The sequence below is a fragment of the Pinus tabuliformis genome, chromosome 3_2 (genome assembly GCF_031772625.1).
Source record: "Pinus tabuliformis cultivar Carrire ecotype Pingquan chromosome 3_2, CPIR1, whole genome shotgun sequence".
In the NCBI taxonomy this organism is placed as follows: Eukaryota; Viridiplantae; Streptophyta; class Pinopsida; order Pinales; family Pinaceae; genus Pinus; species Pinus tabuliformis.
This window is the reverse complement of record NC_142302.1, coordinates 658,303,301-658,328,300: the sequence shown is the minus strand read 5'-3', so window position 1 is coordinate 658,328,300 and position 25,000 is coordinate 658,303,301. Positions and strand designations below refer to the sequence as shown.

At 38.3% G+C, this 25,000-nt stretch overlaps 1 protein-coding gene across 2 annotated transcripts in view; it reads right to left on the bottom strand.

Annotated features, from left to right (window-relative positions):
- Positions 1 to 25,000, bottom strand: part of LOC149182384 (putative polyribonucleotide nucleotidyltransferase 1, chloroplastic) — a 411,698-nt gene that overhangs the window by 120,278 nt on the left and 266,420 nt on the right. For both annotated transcript variants that reach the window (XM_089416829.1, XM_089416828.1), the window contains 9 exons: positions 21,854 to 21,967; positions 21,430 to 21,522; positions 19,759 to 19,937; positions 19,312 to 19,495; positions 19,081 to 19,131; positions 18,656 to 18,728; positions 4,558 to 4,631; positions 4,312 to 4,419; positions 4,136 to 4,230 (listed from right to left, as the gene is read on the bottom strand). In XM_089416829.1, coding sequence (XP_089272955.1) covers positions 4,136 to 4,230; positions 4,312 to 4,419; positions 4,558 to 4,631; positions 18,656 to 18,728; positions 19,081 to 19,131; positions 19,312 to 19,495; positions 19,759 to 19,937; positions 21,430 to 21,522; positions 21,854 to 21,967 — 971 coding nt within the window. The remainder of the gene's footprint in view (positions 1 to 4,135; positions 4,231 to 4,311; positions 4,420 to 4,557; positions 4,632 to 18,655; positions 18,729 to 19,080; positions 19,132 to 19,311; positions 19,496 to 19,758; positions 19,938 to 21,429; positions 21,523 to 21,853; positions 21,968 to 25,000) is intronic.

The window sequence follows — 25,000 nt, the reverse complement described above, 5'->3', positions numbered from 1 at the left end:
GTCAAGGGAGATGAATTTCTTTGAATTTTGATGGAAAAATTACCTTCAAAGGCCACTAACCCAAAATGTTCAAGATCAACTCCAAAGTTTGAGCTAGGGCTTGAGTTTTCTCTCAAATTAGCTGTGGGAATTGCCTCAAAATTTGAGGGTCACTAGAGAGGAAAAAAACACAGTCTATCCAATTAGTTTTTCAATGCCACCCATCTAATGTAATTCGTACAAGGCCCTAGCTAGTCCTCTAGGGTTAGGGTAGAAATTTAGAAGGAGGAAAAGAGAAAGCTAAAGAGGGTGATCATCACTTAACTTGGATTAGCTCTCTTGAAGAGATTTTCACACATTTTCTCTTGGTTGTCTATTGGAGATCTCTTGATGTATTTCGATATTTTTGAGCTGAAATTTTTTTCTCTCTTCAAGCCATCTTCTTGACCTTGGATTGGATATATCTATTGTTATATTGTAGGTAAATCTTTTTGAAGGTTTCCTTTACATAAAAGATGTCTAATGTGTGGAAATTTTGTAATTAGCTTTTTCTTTTTGTGACCTAATTATTGAATATCATTGTAAGGGATTATTAGATTGCAAATTTGTGCATGTTACTCATTGATAACAAGTAGATGAATCCTCCTAGCGGAGTAGAACTTGTTTCCTTTCCATGAAAGTCCATGAATATTGGGCGGGTAAATGCTAGAGAGTGCTAGCTAGGGCATCATTTTCTATCCTTGAAGGCGATTTTGGCCAGATTTTGAATCAAATAGACTCCATAGCCCAAGAATAAGGCAGTAATCCAAGCGAAATTGGTAATCACCCTCTTTACCTTTCTCTTTTCCTCCTCAATTTCTGCCCTAACCCTAGAGAACTAGACAAGGCCTTGTATGAATTGCATTACAGGTGTGGCATTAGAAAACTAACTGGATAGACTACTACTATGTTGTCCTCGCTAGTGGCCTTCAAATTTTGAGGCAATTCCCATAGCTAGTTTGAGAGAAAACTCAAATCCTAGCTCAAACTTTGGAGTTGATCTTGAACATTTTGAGTTAGTGGCCTTTGAAGGTCATTTTTCCATCAAAATTCAAAGAAATTCATCTCTTGACCTTCCTGTTCACTACCTTGACCAAGTGTGCTCTTTGGAGGGTCTCCTCCCACGATTGACCTAGGTATCGTATGATTCCACTCTAGGCTTGTCACGACATAATTTTTTTATTTAAAGGCATATAAGCATCATTAAAAGCTTCTTTAGACGACCTAGTCATCTTAGGAGCCTTGACCTTAGGAATTCTCATCATCATTGAATATCATTAACCCTAGAGCCATTAACTTTTTCTTGAAGTATTGAGCCATTGTTTGAGCCTCTCCTTTGAATGGGCCTTGGAAATCACATTGTACATTGCCATCGATCCTACCATTCTAGTGATTTCCCTCATACTGAGACTCCTCCCATTGGTGAAAGTTCGTAAAGTGCAGGGGCACTGACTAAGGTGACAGTGGGTTTGTGTCCCATTTCTACCATTTGGTCTAGTAGTTGTCCCTTAGGTACCGGTCCTTGGACCCCTGCTAGATCGAGTGGTAACAAGAATCACACAGAAATTGTATATGACTCATGGAAACAATTATGAGTTTGGATTTGGATGATAGTGAAGCCATATCACAACAATTATTATATTTATCTATGTCATTGACTAGCTTGAGAAGAGAAATGTTAGACGCTTCCACAACTTCACATGCACTATGGTAAATGATGTTAGATATTGTGTAGAAATCATGAAACCATATCTAACATTAGAGGAATCTAAGTATTGACAATGTTGATGATGAAACAAAAGTTCAAACCATTAGATTAGAGGATAAGTCATTAAGTATTATATACATTGACAAAGTTTTGGCCCTTACCTCTCAACTCCATAATATTTCACAAAGGATTGAAGCAACTTTTTTTAAGATCTTATATTACCTAATGAATCCTAGGAATGAGACAAGTGTTACACCATTCCTTTGTGTTATCCTCTACTTACTATTTCTCACAGTCCTTGTCCTATGTAAGACATGCTTCCAATCACTTAGGATCAAATCACCTTTGGTCAATGATGAACATAAGCCCTCATGCCCTAGATGAAGATTGTATGTTCTCTTGTTGAATTGTAGTACTAGTTGAACTATAACATCACTCCCTATTATTGCTTAGAGGCTGAAGCATCTCAAAAGAGATGATTTGTAATGTACCTATATGGTTAACCTAATTAACCCAAGTTTCTAAGAGTCATGACTACTCATCATGACTATGCCTTTTCATGTGTGTGTGTGTATACACATAAACATCATCATTTCATACCATTACATACCAATACCTAATATTTTATCCTTCTAGATTGTTATGGGTTTGTCCCTTTACTTTTATGGCACTTGGTAATGACTGTTTGCTTTGTTGCATGTGTAAAAGAACCATTTTCCATCTTAGTGCTTCCAGTCTCTCACACATGAAGAGGCTAATCATTCCCAAGGAGCACACTATCATTTTCTTTTTATTAAGAGAATAAAAATCATTTTCATCATACATCAAGTGTTAAGTGGCACCATTTTCAATTCATCCTTAATGCTTACAAATACGTCAAAAAGTCATGGAAAGAGTGGTGCTTCTATTACCTATCTCATTTTGACAGTGTTGTCATCATTGTGTTTCTTTTAGTTCTTTTCCTTATTATAAGCTTCCTTTTGTCTATACATCCCACAAAACCTAAAATAACAACCAAACTTGTGTAGCTTCTCTTTTCCACATTCTTGCTCTCTATTTTCTTGCCAATTTTCCTTTCATTTGCTCAAGGCCTTCCATTCTGCTTTATAGTATTTAACTTATCCTTTTTGCAAAAATGCTTTCATTTGGAAACAAGGGCATTACCATACAATTCATGCTCCTCTGTGGATTTTTCTCTTCCTTCATCAACATTGTTTAGGGTTCATCAGGCTTAATGGATGCCAGTTTATCAGGGTTCATCAGTCTTTGTTGACAATGGCATACTCTTCACATAGCGATATGGCCTACTCTAATGGTGTTTTTAGGTTAATAGGCTCATGATGACCTAGGTAAACACCATTTATGTGCATTTATCGTGATGACTTGGTTATGGTTAAGCCTGGCCTTGCCAATCCAGTTGTGAGCCGATAAACCCTCCTTGGGGTAAGTGTCCTACTTACTTTAAGGGTATAAATAGACCCTCAAGCTCATTTGTAAGATATGATCTTGAGTGCTCTTGTTAAGGCAAGCGATCATTCTTTACCCTATAGGCATCACTGTCTAATCTAATAAGTGTTAAACCTACGACACCCACATCTTGTGCCTTATTTTCATGTTTGACAAATTTTCTCTTGGAGTGATAAGGCTGGTGCGGCATCTTCATGTGATTGGCACATTTCTCTCTTGCTGCACAATCATTTTACTCCAGTCCAATGTGTAGGGCTGCCATCTTTATCTCCTGCTGCAGGTTTTGGTTCCCTTCTATCCCCTCTATTTGTCATCTTCACAAAATCAACATTTACAATAAAGAGGATGTCAGACAAATTAATCGAATGTCTATTTTGTCAGACACAAGATCTAAGAGGTCAGCATCATTAAGCGATGTTAGTGATATAACAAAATGTAATGCTGGTACAGAGTTAATGATGTAATAAGACATGAGCAATTCCTTATGGAAAAATGGAAGAAGGATTCTGATTCTAAATGCATGTGGATTCGCCATACATTATTGATATGAATGAAATATTTATCATTGTTACCTCTAACACATCTCTGCCCATGTGTTTTTATTATTTCTAGCGTAAGCTCTATGTTGTCTTCCTCACTTTCTAAAATTTGAGTATTTTCTTCAAATAATTGTTTGCTTATATCATTATGCTATCTGAATTATTTTTTTATGAAGCACTCTACAGAGGGAAGAACCTATGTTAAGCTATAAAAGGAAGTGGGCTCACAAGACAAGTCCATATAAATTTCCAGAAAGAAAATTTCCTAGATTTTAGCTGTAAGGATCAATTATAGCACAAAGTCCTTGAAAAATCTATAAATATTATGAAATCTGTTTTATAGACTGATAAAGTCTGTACCCATTTCTTCTTTCCATGGAAAACTGAGAGAGAGGAAAAACACCTGTAAATATCACCAACTGTAGGAACCATTATCAAGCCATTAATCTTGCTTTTGGCCTGCTGCAAGCTTTCCAAATCCTTCGAAATGATCTTTATCTGTAAATACGAACATTTCAACAATAGTAACCACTAATTACTGAACTGATACTGTCCATTCCAATTATTTTTCTGACATACCAAGCCATTTTGTTGTATATCAATGGAATCTACTCCAGTGTCTTCAATAATGCCCTTCACAATTCTTCCACTAGAACCAATAATGAGATTCAATTTTCCAGGCTTAACCTGCAAACAAACATCAATTAACAAGAAAGATTAGTTTTCAATTCAGTGTTAAACCAAAAGTGTTTGTAGCAGAAAAGATACCTAATCCAGTGATGGAACAAGAAACTGATGAAAACAATGATAATATGAAATACACACCTTCAAAACATCAATAAGTGGAGCATATTTAGAGAGTTTGCATGAAGGAGGGGGATAACATTTTGTCATTTCACCTGCAGAAAATAAGCAAATAATCAAACCAACACAGTCAAATTGCACTGCTCATAAAAGTTAGAATAAAATTAGCAACCTCATAGAATGCACATATTCTAAAAATTTGGATCTCCAATTAAAAAAGGAAGATAAAACTGATGTAACCATAGTTTGCTCAGTGTTAATAAGTTTATAGTGGCCCAAATTCTCATTATCAAAGCATCCAACATATGTGTAAAAGGCACTGTTACCCCTCCTTCCAAGAGGGGTACCAATAACTCAATTCACTATTATTCAGCAGGGAAAATTGGAAATAGGACTACTTTTGGATATTCTCATGGATCCCAATGCATAGGGCTCCCTGGTCAAAATTTCAAGAAGGGCTCATTTTGTTCAGCATCATTCATACTTGACATGCCAAAGTTTTTTCAAGAAAAAATTGGCAAGCTAAGGGGCCCGTGGGGATACAAATGCAAAAGAAAAAGGTGGCAAAGTACATTTATGTTGCATGTGAGATGTTTTACATTGCATGTCATGCATAGAGCCTCCTATCACATGTGCCAACCTCCTAGATCCCAAAAATAGCAAAACATTGGAGTTTTTGCAGCCATGCAAGCAAAAAAGGTAATTTCCAGCTCAGATGTGTGAGTTATTTAGAAGGTTAATGGGTATTATTTGACACTTTTATAGATCTGTTTTGAACAAGCCACCTCCCTTTCAAGGATTTTGTGCATATGTAAAAGAATCATTTACTTGTAATTTGACTTAGTCTCCAAATTGTGTGTAGAATGGTGTTGTCATTGATGTCAACATCAGTTCTTGAATGCTCTTAATCTACATCACGATTACATCAGTGAAAACCTTTAATAGACAAGTAACCCTGGAAGGATGGAAGGAATCCCTAAAAGCCCCACACTTGTTGAAGATTTTAAAGATCCAAATCAATGAATTTGCCACCATGACCACTGTCAACTAATGCTCCTCGTCATGCCGATTCCAATGGTATATGGCACATCTTGAGAATCCAGATGGTTTTAGAGTTATACCGAGTTAAAGTTAATGCCCCCTTCATGTGGTCAATATCCCCTAAGCTAGATGATGTGGCAATGCATTATTGGTTTGCCTAAAGCACATTTAATGGAGTCAAAATTTAATTTCACTATGGTCAAAGATAAGTCAAAAGAAAATCCCAAATTTATTATTAAAGGAAAAATTTTGAAAATTCGAAATTTGCCTTCCCTCAAAGGCAAGTCGGCCTTAAAAGTTTGCACCATTATTTAAATTTCAAATTATTTTTGGTTCCCTCCTTTGTGGTTAGTCGGCCTTCTAAGGGCCCTAACCTTTACCTTTAAAAAATATGATCAATCTTCTTCAATCAATGAAGTATTCAGACCTTTTCTCTCTGAAATTACTCAGCCTGTGGAAGTCCATGTGAAGATCTATTGAGAGGCCGACGAAAGGAATTTCTTGCTTGGTGAAAATTTTCTGATTGGTTCAAGGAAAGTCCTAGGGCATTCAACCCTCCTCTTTTGAGGATATTCTGAGCACAATAATTCTTGATATTCTTTGAAGATCAACTGCAGCAAATCCGTGAAGGGTATTTTGTGTTGGGGTCTAAATTTTTAAGGGTTTCATTGTGTTTTTTTTCAATTTGTATTTGCAGGTGGTTTTGAGCATCAAAACCTGAACTAGTGTCAATGTCTTTGTGATGAGCACCAATATTGCAGCAAGAATGTTGCAACTCCTGGGCTACCAGCTTTACTTTATCAACTCGGGGTTCGTACAAACTTGGAGGTGACAGTGTTGTATACACAAGTAAAAGTGATGGTTCTGCGTTTTGTCACTACTCAGTTCGCGAGAGACCACTAGTGTTTTCAAGCCAGACTTCTATGGATTTAGAAGAAGCTTGGTTCCTTGATGAAAGAAATAGAAATCTACTCTTAGACAGAGCTGATCCACTGTAATAATGAAAAACATTGAAATTCAATGCTAAGGCACACCATTTCCTAATTAACTGCTAAGAGCTATGCTTTGCAATAATGCTAAATTAACATGAACAAAATGCTACTGTCCTAAGCATGGAAGTTAAAAACATCAAACATCATTGTTATGCATGTAAAGGACTGTAATAAATTTGTTTTGTCTTTTTATGCTTTTCATGAAAAATCAAGTGTGCAAGCTAATCTCTTTTGGTGATGTGGCAGGTGGCTTAGGGATGTTGGTGGATGGCTGGAAGGTTCAGGAGATGGTTGGAAGGTTTGGGAGACCCTTGGGTGACCTTGGGTGGCTTCCTAGAGGTTTTCCCTCAATTCGGCCTCAAAATAGGCCACTACAGGAAAACCTATAGGATGTACTAGAAACCTATAGGATTCCCTATATTTCTACAGGATACAGCCGAGAGAAAAACGATGGGTGTTGGAGGTGATGGAAGGCTTAGGGAAGGTGGTTGATGGGTGGAATGGAGTGAGAAAAGGCCTAGGATCACTCAGAACCCAAAACCAAGTTTAGGAGATGGTTGGATTTGTTCAACATGCTTGGGGGAATTTCTATGTAAAATGATGAAATTGGTGAAGGTCTTGATGAAAACAAGGAATGCCTATGGGTGGATGAAGTTGGAAGGTGGTTGCTTGCTATGAGATCTCTTTCTACTTCTGAAGCACCTGCTCTGCATCAAACATGTGTAATTTCCAAAAAGTCATGTAAACAAGAAGAATTCTCATGAGCTAGAAAAGCAGAATTTAATGAACTAATTGTCTACCTTATGCATGAGGAAATTGCTGAATAAAATGGAATCATGGATGAGATCTACTGCAAGAATGAAGATAGAAGAGATGGCAATGAAATCCTACATTTGCAAAACTGATCAAATGCTGGTTCAAGTACAGTAAACTCTAAATCTTATGAAAGAAATGGAAATCTGTCTTTTTGGGGCTACATAAGGGTCTTTTCCTCAAATCATGATCCCAGAAGGAAGAAGTGAGGCCAGGACACCTACTGACAGCTTTGTGGTGCTTCTTTTATCCCTTCTAACCTACTACTGAAGTAAGGCACAAATGGAAGCAAACTAATAAACAATTAATCAAATCTACACTACTTGCAATGAAATACTTCTAAAGACAGTTTAACCATGAATTTATGAAACTAAGCTAAGCATACAGATACAAGAAGAGGAGCCTTACAGATACAAGAAGAGGAGCCTTTGCTGCTAGGGTTGGGCCCTAACCCAAGAGCTTTAGCCCTCTGAGTTAACTCAGTGTTGGATCAAGAAAAAGCTCATTCTTATTACCAAAACAGAAAATTACATCAAAGTCTTCCACAAGTCTGGAGCTCGAAAATAACTAGAGTTTTTACAACAAAAATTCAAATCCTAATGAGGCTCTAGGCCTCTCTACTTATACAACTGAAGTCCCCAACGACTTCCTTAAATTTAGGGAGGCTCGGCTCCCAAACTCGAGATGAACTAACTCTTTGTCTATCACTTGCTCGACTGCCTTCTAATCTTCATGACTTGGTTGCTTGCACTCCGAGCTGGTGGGATTAATGGAGGAATATTCGAATGGGGGAGGAGTAAATGAGGAGGATTTACCTCCTACAATCTCTCTCCCTTGTCCCATTCGAGTTTCAAACCTTAGTCTTGCCAAAATTCCTTGATTTTCTCTTCCAAACCTGCATTCAATGCATATTAGTTCACTAGGCATAATATCTCACTTTAACTCATCTCATTAAACAAAATATAATCAAAACATGTAATAAGTTGTGAGAAGAGTTAGTTTGACTAATCTAGGAGGTGAATTAAGGCCCATATAATTACCCAATGATGAGGCTCATCACTTTGCAGCTTGGTGTTGAGAAATCTAGGGGCAGCAAGTGTAAGTGATTTCTCTTACTTGATAACTGTTTGTGATCTATTTTTACTTTACTTCATTAGCTTCTTCTTTGATTATTATTAGTGTTCTTGTTCATCAAACAACTACCAAACCATAAAGAACAACAAGACAAAGGACACAAGATATAGGCGATTAGCCAGGGCCAAAACCTCTCCAATCTTGAGAGGAAAACCCACGAGAATTCTTCTTCTTATAGAATCTTCAATTGACGAATTCCAAGACCTAGACCCTTAACCAAAACTCCTCCAAGATCAAGTCAACCTTGCTTCTTTTTCCAAGTCCAATTAGTTTCTTCTTCCTTGTCTTCAAATTTAGCCTTCTAATACCTTGACTGCAATTTCGACCTATCTTGCTGCAATCTCGACCTGCTTACAATTCCTGTCATTTTCGACCCTTCTTTTAGAAACCCTAGCTGCACATGTGAGATAATGAAGGCAAATTTCAATGCCCTTTCTTCTTTGCTTGTCTTGGTCCCTTCTCCTAGTGAATTCGGCTCGAAAATTGATTCTTCTTGGGCTATATCTATTGTTCCTAACTAGGAAATTCAGTGATAAACAAAGCAACCAAACAAACCAACATCCAAAAATGAGATGCAATCATTAAACACCCATGAAAACGCTAGAAATAGAGAACTTTTGAGCCATTTTACTAAATCATCATGGGGCAAATACAACATTGAATGGAATGGTGCACTTGGGCTTGTCTCCAAGGACAAGAGTGACAAAACCCAGGTAAGAAAATGATGATCTGAGGGTTTCCCAACTGCTACTCCAGAAGTGATCCACGCTGCCCAGAAAATTGTGTTGTCTGCTGGAAAGAATGTGTTGGAACCCCTGCTTCCCTTGCTCAAAAAATTGTGAAACTTCAACTCTCGGATCCTCAGCCAAAACCCAAGAAGGGTTTGGCCTAGTTCAGACCCTTGAAAATCAACCCCCAAGGAGCCCGTCCTCCTCCTCAAGCTTGCAAACTCGGTCTGTCTAAAATGTGTTGGGAAAGCTCTCCAAATCTCCCCCAAAACACTGAGATGCTATCCCTTATGAATTTCCACCCTTCTCTAATATGATCCCGGTGTTGTAGCTCCCACCCTCAATGCCCACATGAGCCCAGTCTGGCCCTCTGTGCAGTCCTCCAAGCGAGTTTCGAACTGCCCAATTGCTCCACCCACCTACTCCAGAACTCCTCCCCAAGGTTGGTCTCCTGATATACTCCAACTCTCCAAGTTTCTCCAACAAGCGCTGCCCGGATGAACTCCTAATCACAACTGCGTGTTCCCTTCACTGCGTGGCCTAGAAATATGCTCTACTGGTCTGTGGGCTGAGTGTAATGGCTACAAATCTTCCCGATGCTCCTCAAGGTAGTCTGGAAATGCCTTCCTAGGGTGGCACTCGTAGTCCCCAGAGGTAAGGTTGAATCTCCCGCCTGAGAGACTTGTGGCTAAACAGCCAGTTGACTCGGCTAAGCAGCTCAAGCAAACATACAAATGAGTTCGATGTGCAAGTATGAATGAATGCTCAATTGAGGAGCTCTTCCTCCTTATAACTTTGTGGGCCTCATCTTCCCCCATGTGGGTCCCTCCCAATGTTGCACGAAGCACCCCCCCCCAACGGTTCCAAGCCCCGAAGCACGTCCCATACGGAAGCGCCTAGGAAGCTTGGCTGGAAGCGCCACTTCCAAATTTTTTGCCACTTCCTGGAAATTTGGAAGCGTGGTACGGAAGCGCCGAAGCGCGCTTCATACGGCGCTTCGGGCGTCGGAAGTGTGGCGCTTCGGAGGAGGAAGCGTACGCTTCCCATACGCTTCCGTACACTTCCAGAAAAGCTTCCGGAAAAACGTTTAGAAAATCATTTTTTTTTTTATTTTAGGTGAGTTTGCTTGTTGGGGGTGGGTCCACCTTGGGTTAGGGTGACGAATGAAGGCAAAAAAAAATATAAATATAGCAGATGCTCCCTCATGGTAATGTTAACTTTATTTTTCATTTTCATCCTTTTACTTAAATTTTTAACATTACCATGAAATGACTCAGGATGTTTGAGAGTGGTTCCAGCCTCATTGGACTTCATATGGAGAAAATAGAATTTCATATCCTATTCAAAATTCAGTAGACTTAACAGTTTTCAGGAATTCAGGATCAATGGGATTGTGGCATTTCATTAGATTATATCAAGTATGAAGGTATGCGATTAGCATTTAATCGAGAGCGCCAAGCCCTATATGTACCCTAGTGTTGGTGGTGTTAATTGTTGAACTCCTTTGTCACACAACACGCCCTTAGCAAAAAATTACCTTTCAATCAAGTCAAAATCATCGATCAACCATGTTAAGCTTTTTCAGCCATATTTTAAGTCTTGAATTAGGTAGTTTGATCAAAATTGGGCAATGTTGACTAATATCCCTAGACAATCGAGGTAGAGGCAAAGGCTAGACAAGAGGAGAAGAATCTAGATTCTAGATGGTTGATGCATCTAAATGGTTGATGCTCGAATAATTAATCATTAATGTACAATGGATGTTATATCTATCTTGATTTATGCAAAAATATGCATGTTTTCATGTCTTCTACAATTAATTTGCTATTTGGGATGTTTGTTTTGAGTATAAATGCAAAAAAATATAAATATATATATAGCAGACGCTTCGCTTCCTAGATTTTTGGAAAATGACGCTTCCGCATCCCCGCTTCCAAAAAACGCTTCCGCTTCGCCCCCGCTTCGTGCAACATTGGTCCCTCCACAAGCCATACAATTTACACTCCAAGGCAATTCGAATTGCCCAATGTATTTTCCCAGGTGGGTGGCCCCCACCTTCCACTAGAAAATTAGTCCAGCCTTCATTTCTCCTAAGTCCCTAACTCAAAATTGCTTCGGTCCTTTACTTATCAAAATTTTATACAAAATTGGGGGGAGACCAAAACCTGTCACAAATCCATTTGGGAAGGGACATGACACTATATCTCAACTTTTTTCAAGGGCTTCAATACCATACTGCAGAAACACTAGCTGCAATCACGTGTGGTATGAGGGACCCAAAACAAGGCTAGAAAACTTTGATCCTTTCTTTCTCTTACTCACTGCACAAGAGGCTTCCTTTATCTCTACCTTCACACTTCTTTTCTTGGTGATAATGCTTGATTCTTCATCCTTGAATGAGGCTAAGTCCTCTTGTATATATAGGCTTCCTTCCCATGCTTGTAGGCCAATTTGACATAGCACCTAGGCCAACATGTCCTTTAGATAGATCGATTTGCTTCTTTTAAGGGCCGACTTGTTGATTAACACTTGACAAGGTCTTGGAGGGTTATTTGACTTGACTTTGACTCAGATAATTTTTCCTTTTACAATATGTAACATGCCCAAGTGGATCATTCATACATGACAATGATTCATAAGCCCTACAAGCTCTCAATGGGAGCTTGACCTATAAAATAAATTCCTCTTGAGCATGAAACCCATGTCTCAGAAAAATAATAAAAAAAATTATTTTTCTTATTACATCAAATATATAAAATCATGATTACATATGTCATTATGAAGACCTAACCAAGTGTTAATTTGTGGTAGTATCAGATGTGCTCTAGCCATGAAAATTGGTGGAGAGGCTAAGGCACATAAGATCTCCAAAACCCAGAAATTGTTTTGGGAAATTCCATCTGGTTGGAGAGATATTAAAATAATTAATATTTTTAATGGAGTTCCTAAGTCTAAACTTAGGAAAATTAAAATATTAATGGGTATTAATATAAAATTGTGTGAGAAAGTGCTAAATGACGAGGATCAAGCCAAATCTAATCTTAGCCATTGATTAGGGACTTAATCTCGGCCGTTGAAGACTCAACAGGAAAAGTATAAGAGGAGGCTTGAGGGTCAGTTGGAGATACACCAGTAGATACTCGGTATCTCAAGGAAAATCAATTCTCAAAGAGAAGGAGATCGATTTCAAAGGGAGAGTTGCAGGGTGGAGGAAGAGGGGGATTAGAAACAGTCAGGGAGCTCAGAAGAAGTGACGCAGGGACTCTGAGAGACAGCGCAGAGGGAGACACAAATCAGAGAGACGCAGGGATGACACAGAGAGGGATCAAAGCTGTGCAGAGCCACGCAGAATGACACAGGGCTGACGCAATAGAGAAAGGAAGGTCTCCAAGGTGTCAGAAAGTTTCGGAGAAAAGTCTCAAGTGTTTTTTGCCAGTGTCTATGTAAATTTTTCTGTAAAAGTGATTACTCCCTTTCCACTCCTTTCAGCCCCATTCATCTCTTTTCCCATCTGGGTCCACATGTGTCCACTAGGTCCACATATGGTTAACCTCCCCTTCCCCTTGTCCACACCTTGGGTCGGGCCTAAAGTGATGCCCCCAGAGGTTGATGCAGTTAAAAGGACAATAAAAAACATAATTTGGCCACTCGCAACAGGAAATGTACCACAAAATGCAAAGGATGGCCAGAACATACAAATTTAGTGCGTGGGAAAAAACCAGGCATGAGTTCTATCCCTTATCCATGGCCATCCCTCTAGTTCTTGTGGGCCCTAGATGAGCCCCCTCTATCATTAAGGAACCCATGATTATCCCAACCCCTAGTGGGTGATGAACTGCCCCAACTCAAGGGGGTATCCACTGCTACATATTAAGCATCATGCTCTCCATCCCCTGTAGCCCCAAGCAGTTATAAAGTAAAATCAATCAAATATAAAAGGCATATGAAGAAGGGTGGAAAAACAAAGGTCGAGGTAGCTCATGAACCACGATTTGCTTCCTCCTACACGCATATACCTACGTGTGGGCTCCCCTTATTATAGCTACCCTTGCACCTTGACATGTGGTCTGGATGATTCCCCTGATCCCCACTCCATTCCATGATTATATCATTTTCCTCCTACCTCTTAAAGGATGTAACAGAGACAGGCCACCCCCCTTAGAGATTGAAACCACCTAATAGGGTCCTTGGTTAACCCCCTATTGAGCTCGGAGACACTTGTACATAACAAAGCCCACTATGGAAGGGCATGCCACCATGAAGCACCCCATTGATCCCATGATTTGTAAGCAGATTATTCTAATGATTTGTTGTATTGGAGGGAAAGGGGATGCATTGGAACTTATGCAGGATTGCAAGTGGGTCTTCATTTGGGGATTGGTCTCCATATATGGGGTCCTAATCCTCCAGAGGGCCACATTCGCACTTGTAGGGTGAGCGTTGAGATCCATGGGCCTCCACCATAGCCAAGATTACTTCATGGATCCCTAGCAGCTTTCATTGATTGCTCCTATTCCACCTTTTGGATAAGGATGATGCAGGTGGTTCACCATGCCCAGTCGGCTCCACTAATGTACCATACACTTGGTTGATGTTCCAGGATCCAGAAGATTATCCCCCGCAGAAGACGGAGGCCTTATGTCATTATTCCAACCCTTACAATTGATCTAAAGGCACTTCTGATCCATTTGGAGACCCATGAGGATGACCTTGTGCCCCCACGCCCACTTGGGAACACCATAGGTTTTTGCTTGGAAAACAAGGGGACAACCCCTTGTACACTATGTTGGGAGTCCATTTCTACATCTTGGCACCCATTGGAATTCATTAGGCCTCCTCAAAGGCTCAACGACTCACTTTTATGATCATTCGACCCTCTTGAGAGGCTTATTCATGTATTATTGAGCTATTTGGTGGGCTTGTCACCAAAAGTTATTGTTATCATGCACATTATCTTATTTTAGGGGCTAAATCAAGCCTAATTAGCTAAATGGAATTCATTAGGAAGTGTATAAATAGAAGTGAGATGAATCATTTGCATCATCATCGCTTGGATTGGATTAGTATCTCTTATTTGATTTTCTCACTTTTCGTTGGGATGAATTTTTGGAGCTTTTCTTGATGCACTATGATGTTTGGATTTTTCTATTATCTTTGGAGCTTCTCTAATGCGAATTTGATAAATGGATATACTCTCTCTCTCATGTAAGTCAAAATTTTGATGTTATTCTTGTTATTTTACTGGTTTGCTGCATGTACATTGTTATCTTTATTCTTGTATGGGTTAAATGTAATTCAAAATTCTTTTGGGACCTTGAATAAGTAATTAAATGCATGTGTTGACCTTTGAGAGATTGGGCAAATGTTCCTAGAGGCACCTCTTAAGGTTAAAGACCTCGAAACTTTGTCTCCTTCGTAAATTTGAACTATAAATCTCTATTCACCTAGTTGTTGCCCTTGGAGAGGCTAGAAAAGGTCAATTAGGGCTCCTTAGCTCACGAAATCTCATGATCTATGTGTATCTTGACTCCATTAAACCCAAGCAATAAGACACTAATACTCGTATCCCTTTGGTGGTCAAATTTACCTCTCTTTTCCTCACTTTTCCAATTTCTAGGCCTAACCCTAGAGGGTCACCTAGAGCATCAAGTGAAATATTTTGTAGCCATCCAAACACCTTGAAAATTGGTCCAGAACTATGTTGATGTCTTCTCAAGGGGTCCTTCAAATTTCGAGCAATTCCGATGGTGGAAGCCAGAGATATCGCAAGCCCTAGCTCGAGGATCATTTCTCTCCCTAAACTTATTTGTGTTAGTATCTTCATTTGGATCATTGCATTCAAAAGAAAATTAGTCCTTTGATCCTATTCTCCTGCCCAATTAGGTCAAGCCCCTCTTTGAGTGATCAACTCCATACCCATGACCTAGTTTGGGTCCGCTTGGCTTGTCGGTGGTCCCACAACTTTGCAACTCATATTCTACAAGGATTACATTTAAGCCATTTCTCCATAAGGATCCTTAAGCCTAGGAAGCTCCTTGTCAAGACATATCCTCTAAACCTAGGCTCAAGTGTCCTCATAGCCCTTCTTAGAGAGCCTGTCACCTTGCTTCTTAAGCAAGTAACCCATATATTTGAGCCTCTCTTGTGAATAGGCTGTTAGGATCACCTTTCATCCTATCATTGATACACTCATTATCATGATCCTTATTATATCGGGTCTCCTCCCATCGGTGAAAGTCTGTAAAGAGTAGGGAGCCTTAGCTGAAGTGACAGTGGGCTATCGCTCCATTGTTGTCCTTTACCTAGTAGTCGCCCTTCAAGAATCCCCTCTTAGGATCACTGCTAGTTTGAGTGATAACAGGCATAATTTCGGTGATTGGATATACTCTTTGCACATGTAAGTAATATTTTCATGTCTATTCTTGTTATTTGCTTTAATACATTGATGTTGTTGGGATTTTTTCTATACTAGATCTGAAATTTATTGCTTTTCCTATGCAGAATTGTGGAAATTTAGTCTTTGTAGCGTTGCATCATTTCATATATCATGTTCGAATGTTCCTAGACATTCTTTCTATTGAACATATCTTGATAAGTCATCGATTATTGCAAATTGAAGTATAAACTCTTCTAGCAACTGCTCTCATGCCCTAATTGCCATGCGAAATTTTCTAGGAGGTTCCTTGATTGGGTGTAGTTCCTCTAAATCACAAATTTCATCTTGACTCCATCTTCCCTAAAGGATTAGGCACTGATCCTTCCATACGTGATCATTTTCAAAGAGAATTCCCCTCAGGTTCCGCTCTTTTTCTAGGTCTAGCCTCCATAGGTCACCTAGGGCACCACTTTCTCATCACTTAGCCATCAAAAGGATTTGGTCCCTTACCCACAACTACGATGGTGTGTGCTCTAGAAGCCCTCCAATTTTGAAGCAATTTCGACACTGCGATCTCGAGATACTTCAAGCCCTAGCTCAAAGACCGATTCTTGCCATTGGTTTCCCATTGGCTAGTCACCTCATTAGGATCATAGCATTAAATTATCAAAAGATCATTTCTTCGATGTTAATATCTTCCCTAATTAGGTCAAGTACACCCTTGGTTGATCAACTTCACATCCTTGACCTAGTTTTGGGTCCACTTGGCCTTTTGTGGTCCCTCAACTTGTTGACTCCAATTCCACAAAGATCACTTAGAAGCCAAGCATTCATAAGGCACTTTGAGTCTAGGGGCTTCCTCGACAAGACATTCTCAAACCCTAACCTCAAAAGCTCTCTTAGACCTTCCAAGAGAACCCATCACCTTACTTTTCAAGCAAGAAATCTATAGATTTGAGCCTCTTGTGAATATGCCATTGGAATCACCTATTTATCTTATCATTGACCATGTATTCTAGTGGTTCCATCATACTGGCTCTCCTTCCATCGATGAAAGTCCATAAAGAGCAGGGAACCTTAGCTGAGGTGACAGTGGGCTATCGCTCCATTGTTGCCCTTGACCTAGTAGTTTCCCTATAGGATCCCCTTCTAGAACTCCTGCTAGTTTGAGGGGTAACAGAGATATTTCTAGGTGGAATTTCCGAAAATGATTTCTAGGTTTTGGAGAACTCCTATGTTTGAGCCTCTCCACAAAGTTTCGAGACTAGAACACCTTTGATGCTACAAAAACTAACACAATGTACAAGAAAGAGTTTGATCTATAGCTGGGAAAGGTAGAAGCAGGAGAGCGGAGTTCTAGGAGAAGCTGGGAGGACGAAATTTGTTGTTTTTGGGCTCTATCTCTCTCACACGTGAGAAGAAGCTAGGGTTTATGTAGAAAGAGGTTGAAGTTGCAAGTTCGAATTTTTGGGGAGTGAAGTTGTTGTTGGGGAGTAGAATTGCAGGAACAAGTTGTTGGATAGAGAGAAATCCTTGTCTTGACCTTGTTGACCTTGGGGAGAGTTGTTTTGCTCCAAAAAGCTCTCAAAAAGAAGGTAGATTAGGGTTTTTGTAGCAGTTGCTGGGACGAATTGCTGGAGGTCGAAGTTGTTGGGTGAAGTAGCTAGGTTTTTGTTGGTAGGTCGAAGTTGTTGGGTGAAGTAGCTAGGTTTTTGTTGGCAGGCCGAAGTTGCAAGGAAGAAGCAAGAAAGGATTTGAGGAAGGGCTAACTTGGTATTGGGAGAAGGACTTGGTCTACGGATTGGATCATTGTATCTCATTTGAAGCAGATTCTAAGAAGAGAAGAGTTTATTGGTTTTCCCCTTGGAGGGGTTTTGGCTTGGGCTAAGAGCCTACATTTGTGTCCTATTTTGTTGCAACTATTTCTTGATATTGTTTGATGAAAATATATAACTAAAGAAAAAAAGAAGATAACTAAAGATTCACAAGCAATTATCAGGGATAAAGGAAATAAGTTATAATAAGTTGCCACTTTACATTTTCTAACACAACTAAGCAATTACAGTGATTATAATTTATGACCCTCAACCGTCATTAAATTTATTTATAACCCTTTCACAGATTGGATCTTCCATATCTTAATGATTTAGTATATGTCCACTACAATCTTTGACTATGGTTTAGGTAACTCGAGAAGATACCTAATGCCTACATCATTGCCTTGTACAATATTAACATATTGTTTGAGAGAATGGTAGAGTATGAGGCACTTGTTATGGAGGATGCACTTGCATGGTTAGAGGAGTAGCAACAGGCACAAGGTGGCAGGGAGGTGCAACAAGAGTGGGGACAGAGGAGCACTTTGACATCATAAAGGATGATGTGGCAGCATCAAAACCACCTTCTACATAGATTGATATAGCTACACCCAACAATCAACATTAGATAGATGATGCAAGAACTTATAGCACCAAATGAGCCATGATCTTTTCTTGTAAAAGGGGGAGAGGAAATTGATATTGGATACCTAGCTGTTAGATTAATGATTGTAAATGCCTCATTATGATGAAACACATTTATATGTTTGATGGCATTTTGTGTTGGTTGTCCACTTTTGAGTTCTTGATTGGACAACTAGCAGAGTTCAAGATTCAATATTGACTTTGATGTATAATTTTTTTCTGGCATCTACTACATCATATATATCGGTGTTTTTTTCCATATTTACGAGTCAATGTGCTTATATGATATGGTTGGTTTATATGTTCAAAAGATTGAAAAAGATGAATTTAATTTGTACTTTTTAATGCTTTCCAATGTTTGCTGATTTATCCCAATTTTTTTGCTGATATTGCTGAGAAGTTGTATTTTGGACCCTAATGCCATTTTTTCTACTTAATAATTATATTACAAAATCAGATCATAGTCAATTGTCTGCACTGCGAACACTGAAGAGAATTTCTGTGAGAAATTAGATATGGATCAGGATCAATATATATCATTTTGAAAAATAAGAAATTGCAAGTAGATCATACCAAGAATGTGACATATTCCTTTCCTCGCTTGTACAAGAGCTTGCTTTAGGATTGGTATTTTGATCCCTATCGGCTGCATTAATGAAGAGAATAAGGGCACGATTGAATACAAAGGGAAATATTGCTAGTTTAAAAATTATATAGATGAAATAAACTGAATTTGTGTCTGAACCTGTCTTTGCACTTGCTGCTTAAAGGAGAAAAGAAATTTGTGTACTCTAAGTCAAATTGATTTTTCTAAAGATGGTACTTAGGTGCAAAGATTTGAGGGTAAATCCCTCCCAGTGTTATAAAAAGCTTCTGTAACTAACAATGCCCCTGACTCATATTATTTACATTGCATGCAGATACCACACTAATCAATTATTACATTCTAATGCAAGTTCAGGTCTAGAAGGTCATGTTTAAAGGGATGTAGGAACCACCAGCTTTAAGTCCATTTGAAATGCTGTGATACCTTTTTCATTCCCAGCAACCTGTAAAATTAAAACTTCAGATGCCATGCTGTATATACCAGTTTCTCAAGGCAACGTTATGGTAATTGATTACAAATAAAATCCAGCATGCTGCTAAGAAAACAGACATCCAAATAATATTCTTTGCATACCTGTTTATCTGATAAATTTATTTCAAGAACAGATAACAAGAATACAAACCTTTAAATCCATATCACCCAAAGCATCTTCAGATCCAATAATGTCAGAAAGGATGAGTGGGGTACCATCTCCCCCACAATCTTTGGTATCAAAAATTAAACCCATTGCAACTCCAGCTATAGAACATTTTAATGGAACTCCTGCATCAAGCATTGCCAAGCAACCTCCACAAATGGAAGCCATGCTGCAGATCCAACATAATGAGAAGCACTATTCTCAGACAAACTTGTCAAATATACACAGCAGTATGTTTCATCCTACTGTGCATATTTATCCAGCAAGAAGAAAAGTCTACTCAGAAAATTTATCACTAGCAGTACCACAATGAAAAGATTGCTAAATGTGAAGTTAAGGTCACCGTACACCACAAAATCAACAGATCCTCAAAGAATGTAGAATAAGCACCAGCATAAAATAATGCTGCAAAGCTAAGGTGCAAGATCTCACCTTGAAGAACCATTGCTTTCTGTTATAGTACTCTCAACACGGACTATATAGGGAAATTCTTCTTCTGAAGGAAGTGCTAGTTCAAGAGCTCTTTCTGATAGCATTCCATGACCAATTTCCCTCCTGCTTGGAGCTCCTATACGTCCTACTTCTCCTACGCATGATGGTGGGAAAGTGTACTGCAACATCCAAAATAAAAATCTGCATTCAATATGCTTTTACATCTGAAGAGCACAAAGTTGATTTTCATAGCAGTCTGATGATTTTCCATCATCAGTTAAAGCAATCTACTGTCCAAAGACCATCTCAGGCATATCAGCCTTGAATAGAGTACATTACAATTTATGCACATGCAAACAATTTTTTCAATCACAGAATAATTTTTGAAATTTTCAACATCTCAACTAAAATAAATTAATTTCATTCCAAACCTAAGTTGCAGGATATGCACCCCACCCATGTTTGGAATGCTTAAACTTGTTACAAAATGCATAGAAACAGACCAAAACGTTTCAAGCATTTCCATCACATTTTGCACTTCACAACACACATTTAGCACAATTTCCTCATGTTTTGGATCCACTCAAGCCCCAATGAAAACTGTAGGACCCACATACAGCTTGGAATTGAATAATACATGAAACTCATGATGATTTAGCCTCTAAGTCGATCAATAAACAAGTTAATTATTTGTCACATTCTTCGAAAAAAGAAGAAAATGAATATATAGAAACCTAATAACCCCCTATTTCCTATAAGAAACCTCCTCCTTTCACTCATTCTTCACTCTTTCCTTAAGAGCAATTTGCCAATTTCCTACAGTGGTTGCAAGCATTTTACTTTTGGGTCTCATAAACTATGGGATGTGGATCCCTAACCCTCTCACATGGACCTAGCCCTTTCTGCTATTGACCATTCTGAAACTGAAAACAGTTCTTCCATTCCACAATCCAACACTGTACATGCATTTGCTCTATTTTTGTTGATGAAGATGAAAATGATATGGATATGTATTAGCCTTTAGGGTTTAACTTATGTTATGTTTTGGCACATATATAGCCTAATATATAACGGATGAGTTTGAATATATAGCCTCATCTACAAAGGCCGTTTTTGGATTTTCCAAAATATAATAACCTATGGGTGTCAATAAAGACATGGTTTCCTGCTAAATTGTCATTTACGTATATCCTTCTTATTTTCTTGCAATATGATGCATTCTTTTTTTAAATCTAATATGGTTGAAATATTTGTATTTCTTGTATTTCTTATATACACCATGTTTCTATTTTCCCCTTTCCTTTAGAGTGGGTGGGATGGATGCACAGTCACATTTCCATGGCATACCTGATTCCAGGTTTTGTGTAAGTTAGATCCAAACACATGGCAAGATCAGCCCAGGGTTGTAGACCTCAAAAAAAGAATGAGAAGAAAATATATGTTATGCTAGAGAACATATTGTGAAATACTCTTACAAGATGATTTCTTTAGCTACAAACATTTTTCACGTGACAAATACAATATAGAAGTAATTGCACATGACAATAACAATGACATTTCATTGGAACATTGTATTTAAATCAATATTGTCTACCAGAAAAAGTAAGTCGAAATCATATTCACCTAGAGATAGAATCTATTTAGTTATTCGAGTTCTGTAAAATACCTCACCTGGAGATAAAATCTCTTTACATCTTCCACTTCTGTAAGATTATCTATCCTCTGACCCATGTTGTTCCCTCCAAGTGTAGTGACTGCCAAGGACTATAGATAACAACATTCATCACTATAGTGTACTTTTTCCATTTTATTATAAAATTTATAAAAAATTGATTATGGTATCAATTTCTGGAAAAGCATTAACATGGTGAACAATAATGTTCAGAATAACACAGAGCCATAAAAGACAAAAATATCTGCTGGTTCAGCTGAACTCTAAGATATCAGAAATTAAGACAATGTATGAACAAACAGCCAAATATTCCTAAACTTGGAGAATATTTTTCTCAAGATTCAAAACTATACCAATGATCGAGCTGTTTTAACTTCTGATTGTTATCAGAAGTAGAACATGAATGTAGATAATAAAAAATACCTGTGTTTCCCCTCTGGTGAAAAGCGCACTTCCATGAGCTCTAGGAAGCAACCCACACTGAGACTGGATTGGGCGTATCTCTGTTGCTTGACGTCCATCACTTCTCCTTCCATCCTATTGAATATGCAGTTAGATCAAGTAAATAAACAAAAATGTATTCTTACTAGCCTGCACAACAGCAATCTGGCAAAGTATTGTCAAAAGCGCAATTCCTATATTTAGGATTCTTCAATACGATGTTATGCCTGGGGTCATTAACATTGCCATTACACTCATGCTTCACTGAAAACATGGCCATACCAAGTATATACAATGAAATTGTTATTCAAAGCTAATCTTGAGAAAATGTAAAAATGCACTTCAATCAACTACTGCCTTTTATGTTCCATCTTGGAGAAAATCCACCACATATTCAAATGCTGAAAGAGTTTTATCAGCCTTCGCATTAGATAGAAAACTGTAGGCTAAAAGGAATGGTGAAAGCCCTTATGTGGGCATTCTTTTATTGGCATAAAAATGAATGATGACTGTTTCCTTGAGCAGGATAAGAGGAGATGCAAGTGGTTAGTAGCATGAAAATCAGTTGTGTTTTAATCAGCAAAATGCATCCACAAAAAACTCAAATATGATTTTGTGTTTTGACATTGTACAGAAAGGAACAGTCTTAAAACATGGTAACTGCTTTCAACAATTCACACGTAGCACTCACAGGTAAGTAGACTGCTACACTGGTAAATTAGTAGATATTTCACTTAGCCAGTTGAGTCTACAGATGAATATCAGTAAAAGCACTTGCACTGGCATCTTACACTGCACTTGTCTCAGGAGCATTTCTGTTCACTCGAGAGCAGATCAAAATAACTCACAACATTTTATTCTGCATTTATGGGCCTTATGCAGCAGTCTGGTCCACTTTTGGGGGAGCTACTAATTGACATCTGTTTTTTCTGTTTTGACAAATCACTTCTCTAGAGCAATTTTCTTGTCTACCTCGCAGTGTGTAGCCCAACAATGAAGTTGAGGCAACATATTCTCATCCTGAAATTCCCTGTAAACAGTTGGATCCAATGTTTTAACAGTCAGAATCGGCAAAGGGTCAGACTAGACTCGGACCGGAATCCGCTGACAACTCGGTTTAAGAACTGGTTTCACTAAAAAATACAAAAAATATTAAAATTTCAATTTTCAATATAAAAAATTAATTAAAAAAGGAGGGTTAAACCAGCCAAACCCATCAATCTGGTTCATGAACCAGTTTAGGGTGCCCAAGAGGTGAATCAGTCAAACTGGCTAGTTCCAGTTCTGGTTCGACTGGTTTTTAAAGCATTGTTTGGATAACGCTGGACCCTATATTAGTATATTGATTTTGCATTCTGCAGGATACAGGTGCCATCATTTCATGTTCATTGTCTCCCATGGTCTATGGTTTATAAATTATATCCTTGACCAATTGAAGATTATATAAACACAAGAAAAGGAAATACAGATACTATGCCTAGACACTCTACTTAGTAATTTGGACTCAAAATGTACTAATAGCAAGGTTCCTGGACATCATAAAAATCATCTCCAAGCTACAGAACTTCCATACTGAACTAAAACTAAAAGGGAATACACTGATGACCAGAGTGCTGGACATTTTGATTAAAGACCAGGCATGGCAGAAACAAAGACAGTTAGCCTGGTAGCAAAACATCCATTATTCCTGACTACTGATACGAAAAATCAAGTAAAGTTTTACTACAAGGAAATTCTACATCCTTTCTTAATCTTCTACGTTATTCCAGCAGTGTAAAGCTTGGACTCAAAGTCTATCACAGCAAAACAAGAAGGATTTTCAGATATAGAGTGTAGCCCAAGTACTTTATATTACAGGTCAAAGAAACCATTCCTGGTTCCTTGTCGGTGGAGAATTCAGCAGCTTACATTTCCTACCTCTCACTTGCTACTTGTAATATCCTAGACAAGTAATTATATGTGTACATGATGAACGTTAGTTGAACAATGTAATGTGTAAAATTGTACATTGAATGATAATAAAAAAAACATCACAGGTTGCAAAATGAGAAGGACAAACTAATGGGTGGTTATGACTCCACAAGAGGGGAAAGAAAAGGATTTGGGGAGTTGAAAGGGGCTAAATTAAGATAACATTATTTTATTGATAAGCTTAAGTCCTTAACCTTTCAATTAGTATCCCTTAATATTTGGGATTAGTGATAAGAAAGGAAAAATATGTACTGTCCATGAAGATATGTGGTTTCTCACTCGTGCAATTTTGCCTATGCCGTTTTTAGCCATACAGGGGAGATAGAGAGTTCGAAGTATTTTGGGGAAGAGTTCAAATATCATGGGGGCAATTCAAATTGCTTGAGTATCCCAATTAATAGGGGGTTTAGAGTATCAGGAGTTCGAGTGACCAGTCTATTCCAACTACCATTCTTGTTCTAATCTTCATGCTGTTTTGAGTTACCATTTGATGATGGAATTTGAGTTATCAAATTTGGGTGGTAAGCTCAAATTGCTATTTATTTGGGGAGTATTTGAGAAAGTTACTCTTTGAGCTAGAATGATCATACAACTATTATAAAATAAGTTATGGAAAGCTACAACCATGTACTATGAGAGGATTGTGACTATATGGAATGGTAATTGTCCTCATTGAAGAATTTTGCTACAACCAATAAATCTTGGAATCCCAATACTGAGATTTCTTGATCAGCTTGTGTTTGAGCCTTCGAGGGAAGTGGAAATTAGTTACGAACCTGTGAAAATTCAAAAAGGCCAAGTGAAGAGGAGTTAGATCCATAAGTAAATTCTGTCATCAAATGGCAACTCAAATGGTATGGAGATTAGAACAAGAATGGTAGTTTCAATAGATTGGTCACTTGAACCCCTGATACTCATAAAATATATATGTATCTCCATATTGTAGGCCAAATAAATGAATCTACAAATGCTTTTGACAACCAGAACATAGCCATTAATACAATCATTCAAACCTGCGACAAAGATTCTTGTTAGTTTTTGTAGCATCGTATAGGTGTTCTAGTCTTGATTTGTGTCTAAGGGACTAAGGAACACGAGATCTTCAAAATCCAAAAAAGATTTCACGAGATAAGCTTGTGAAATGCCTTAATTAAATTA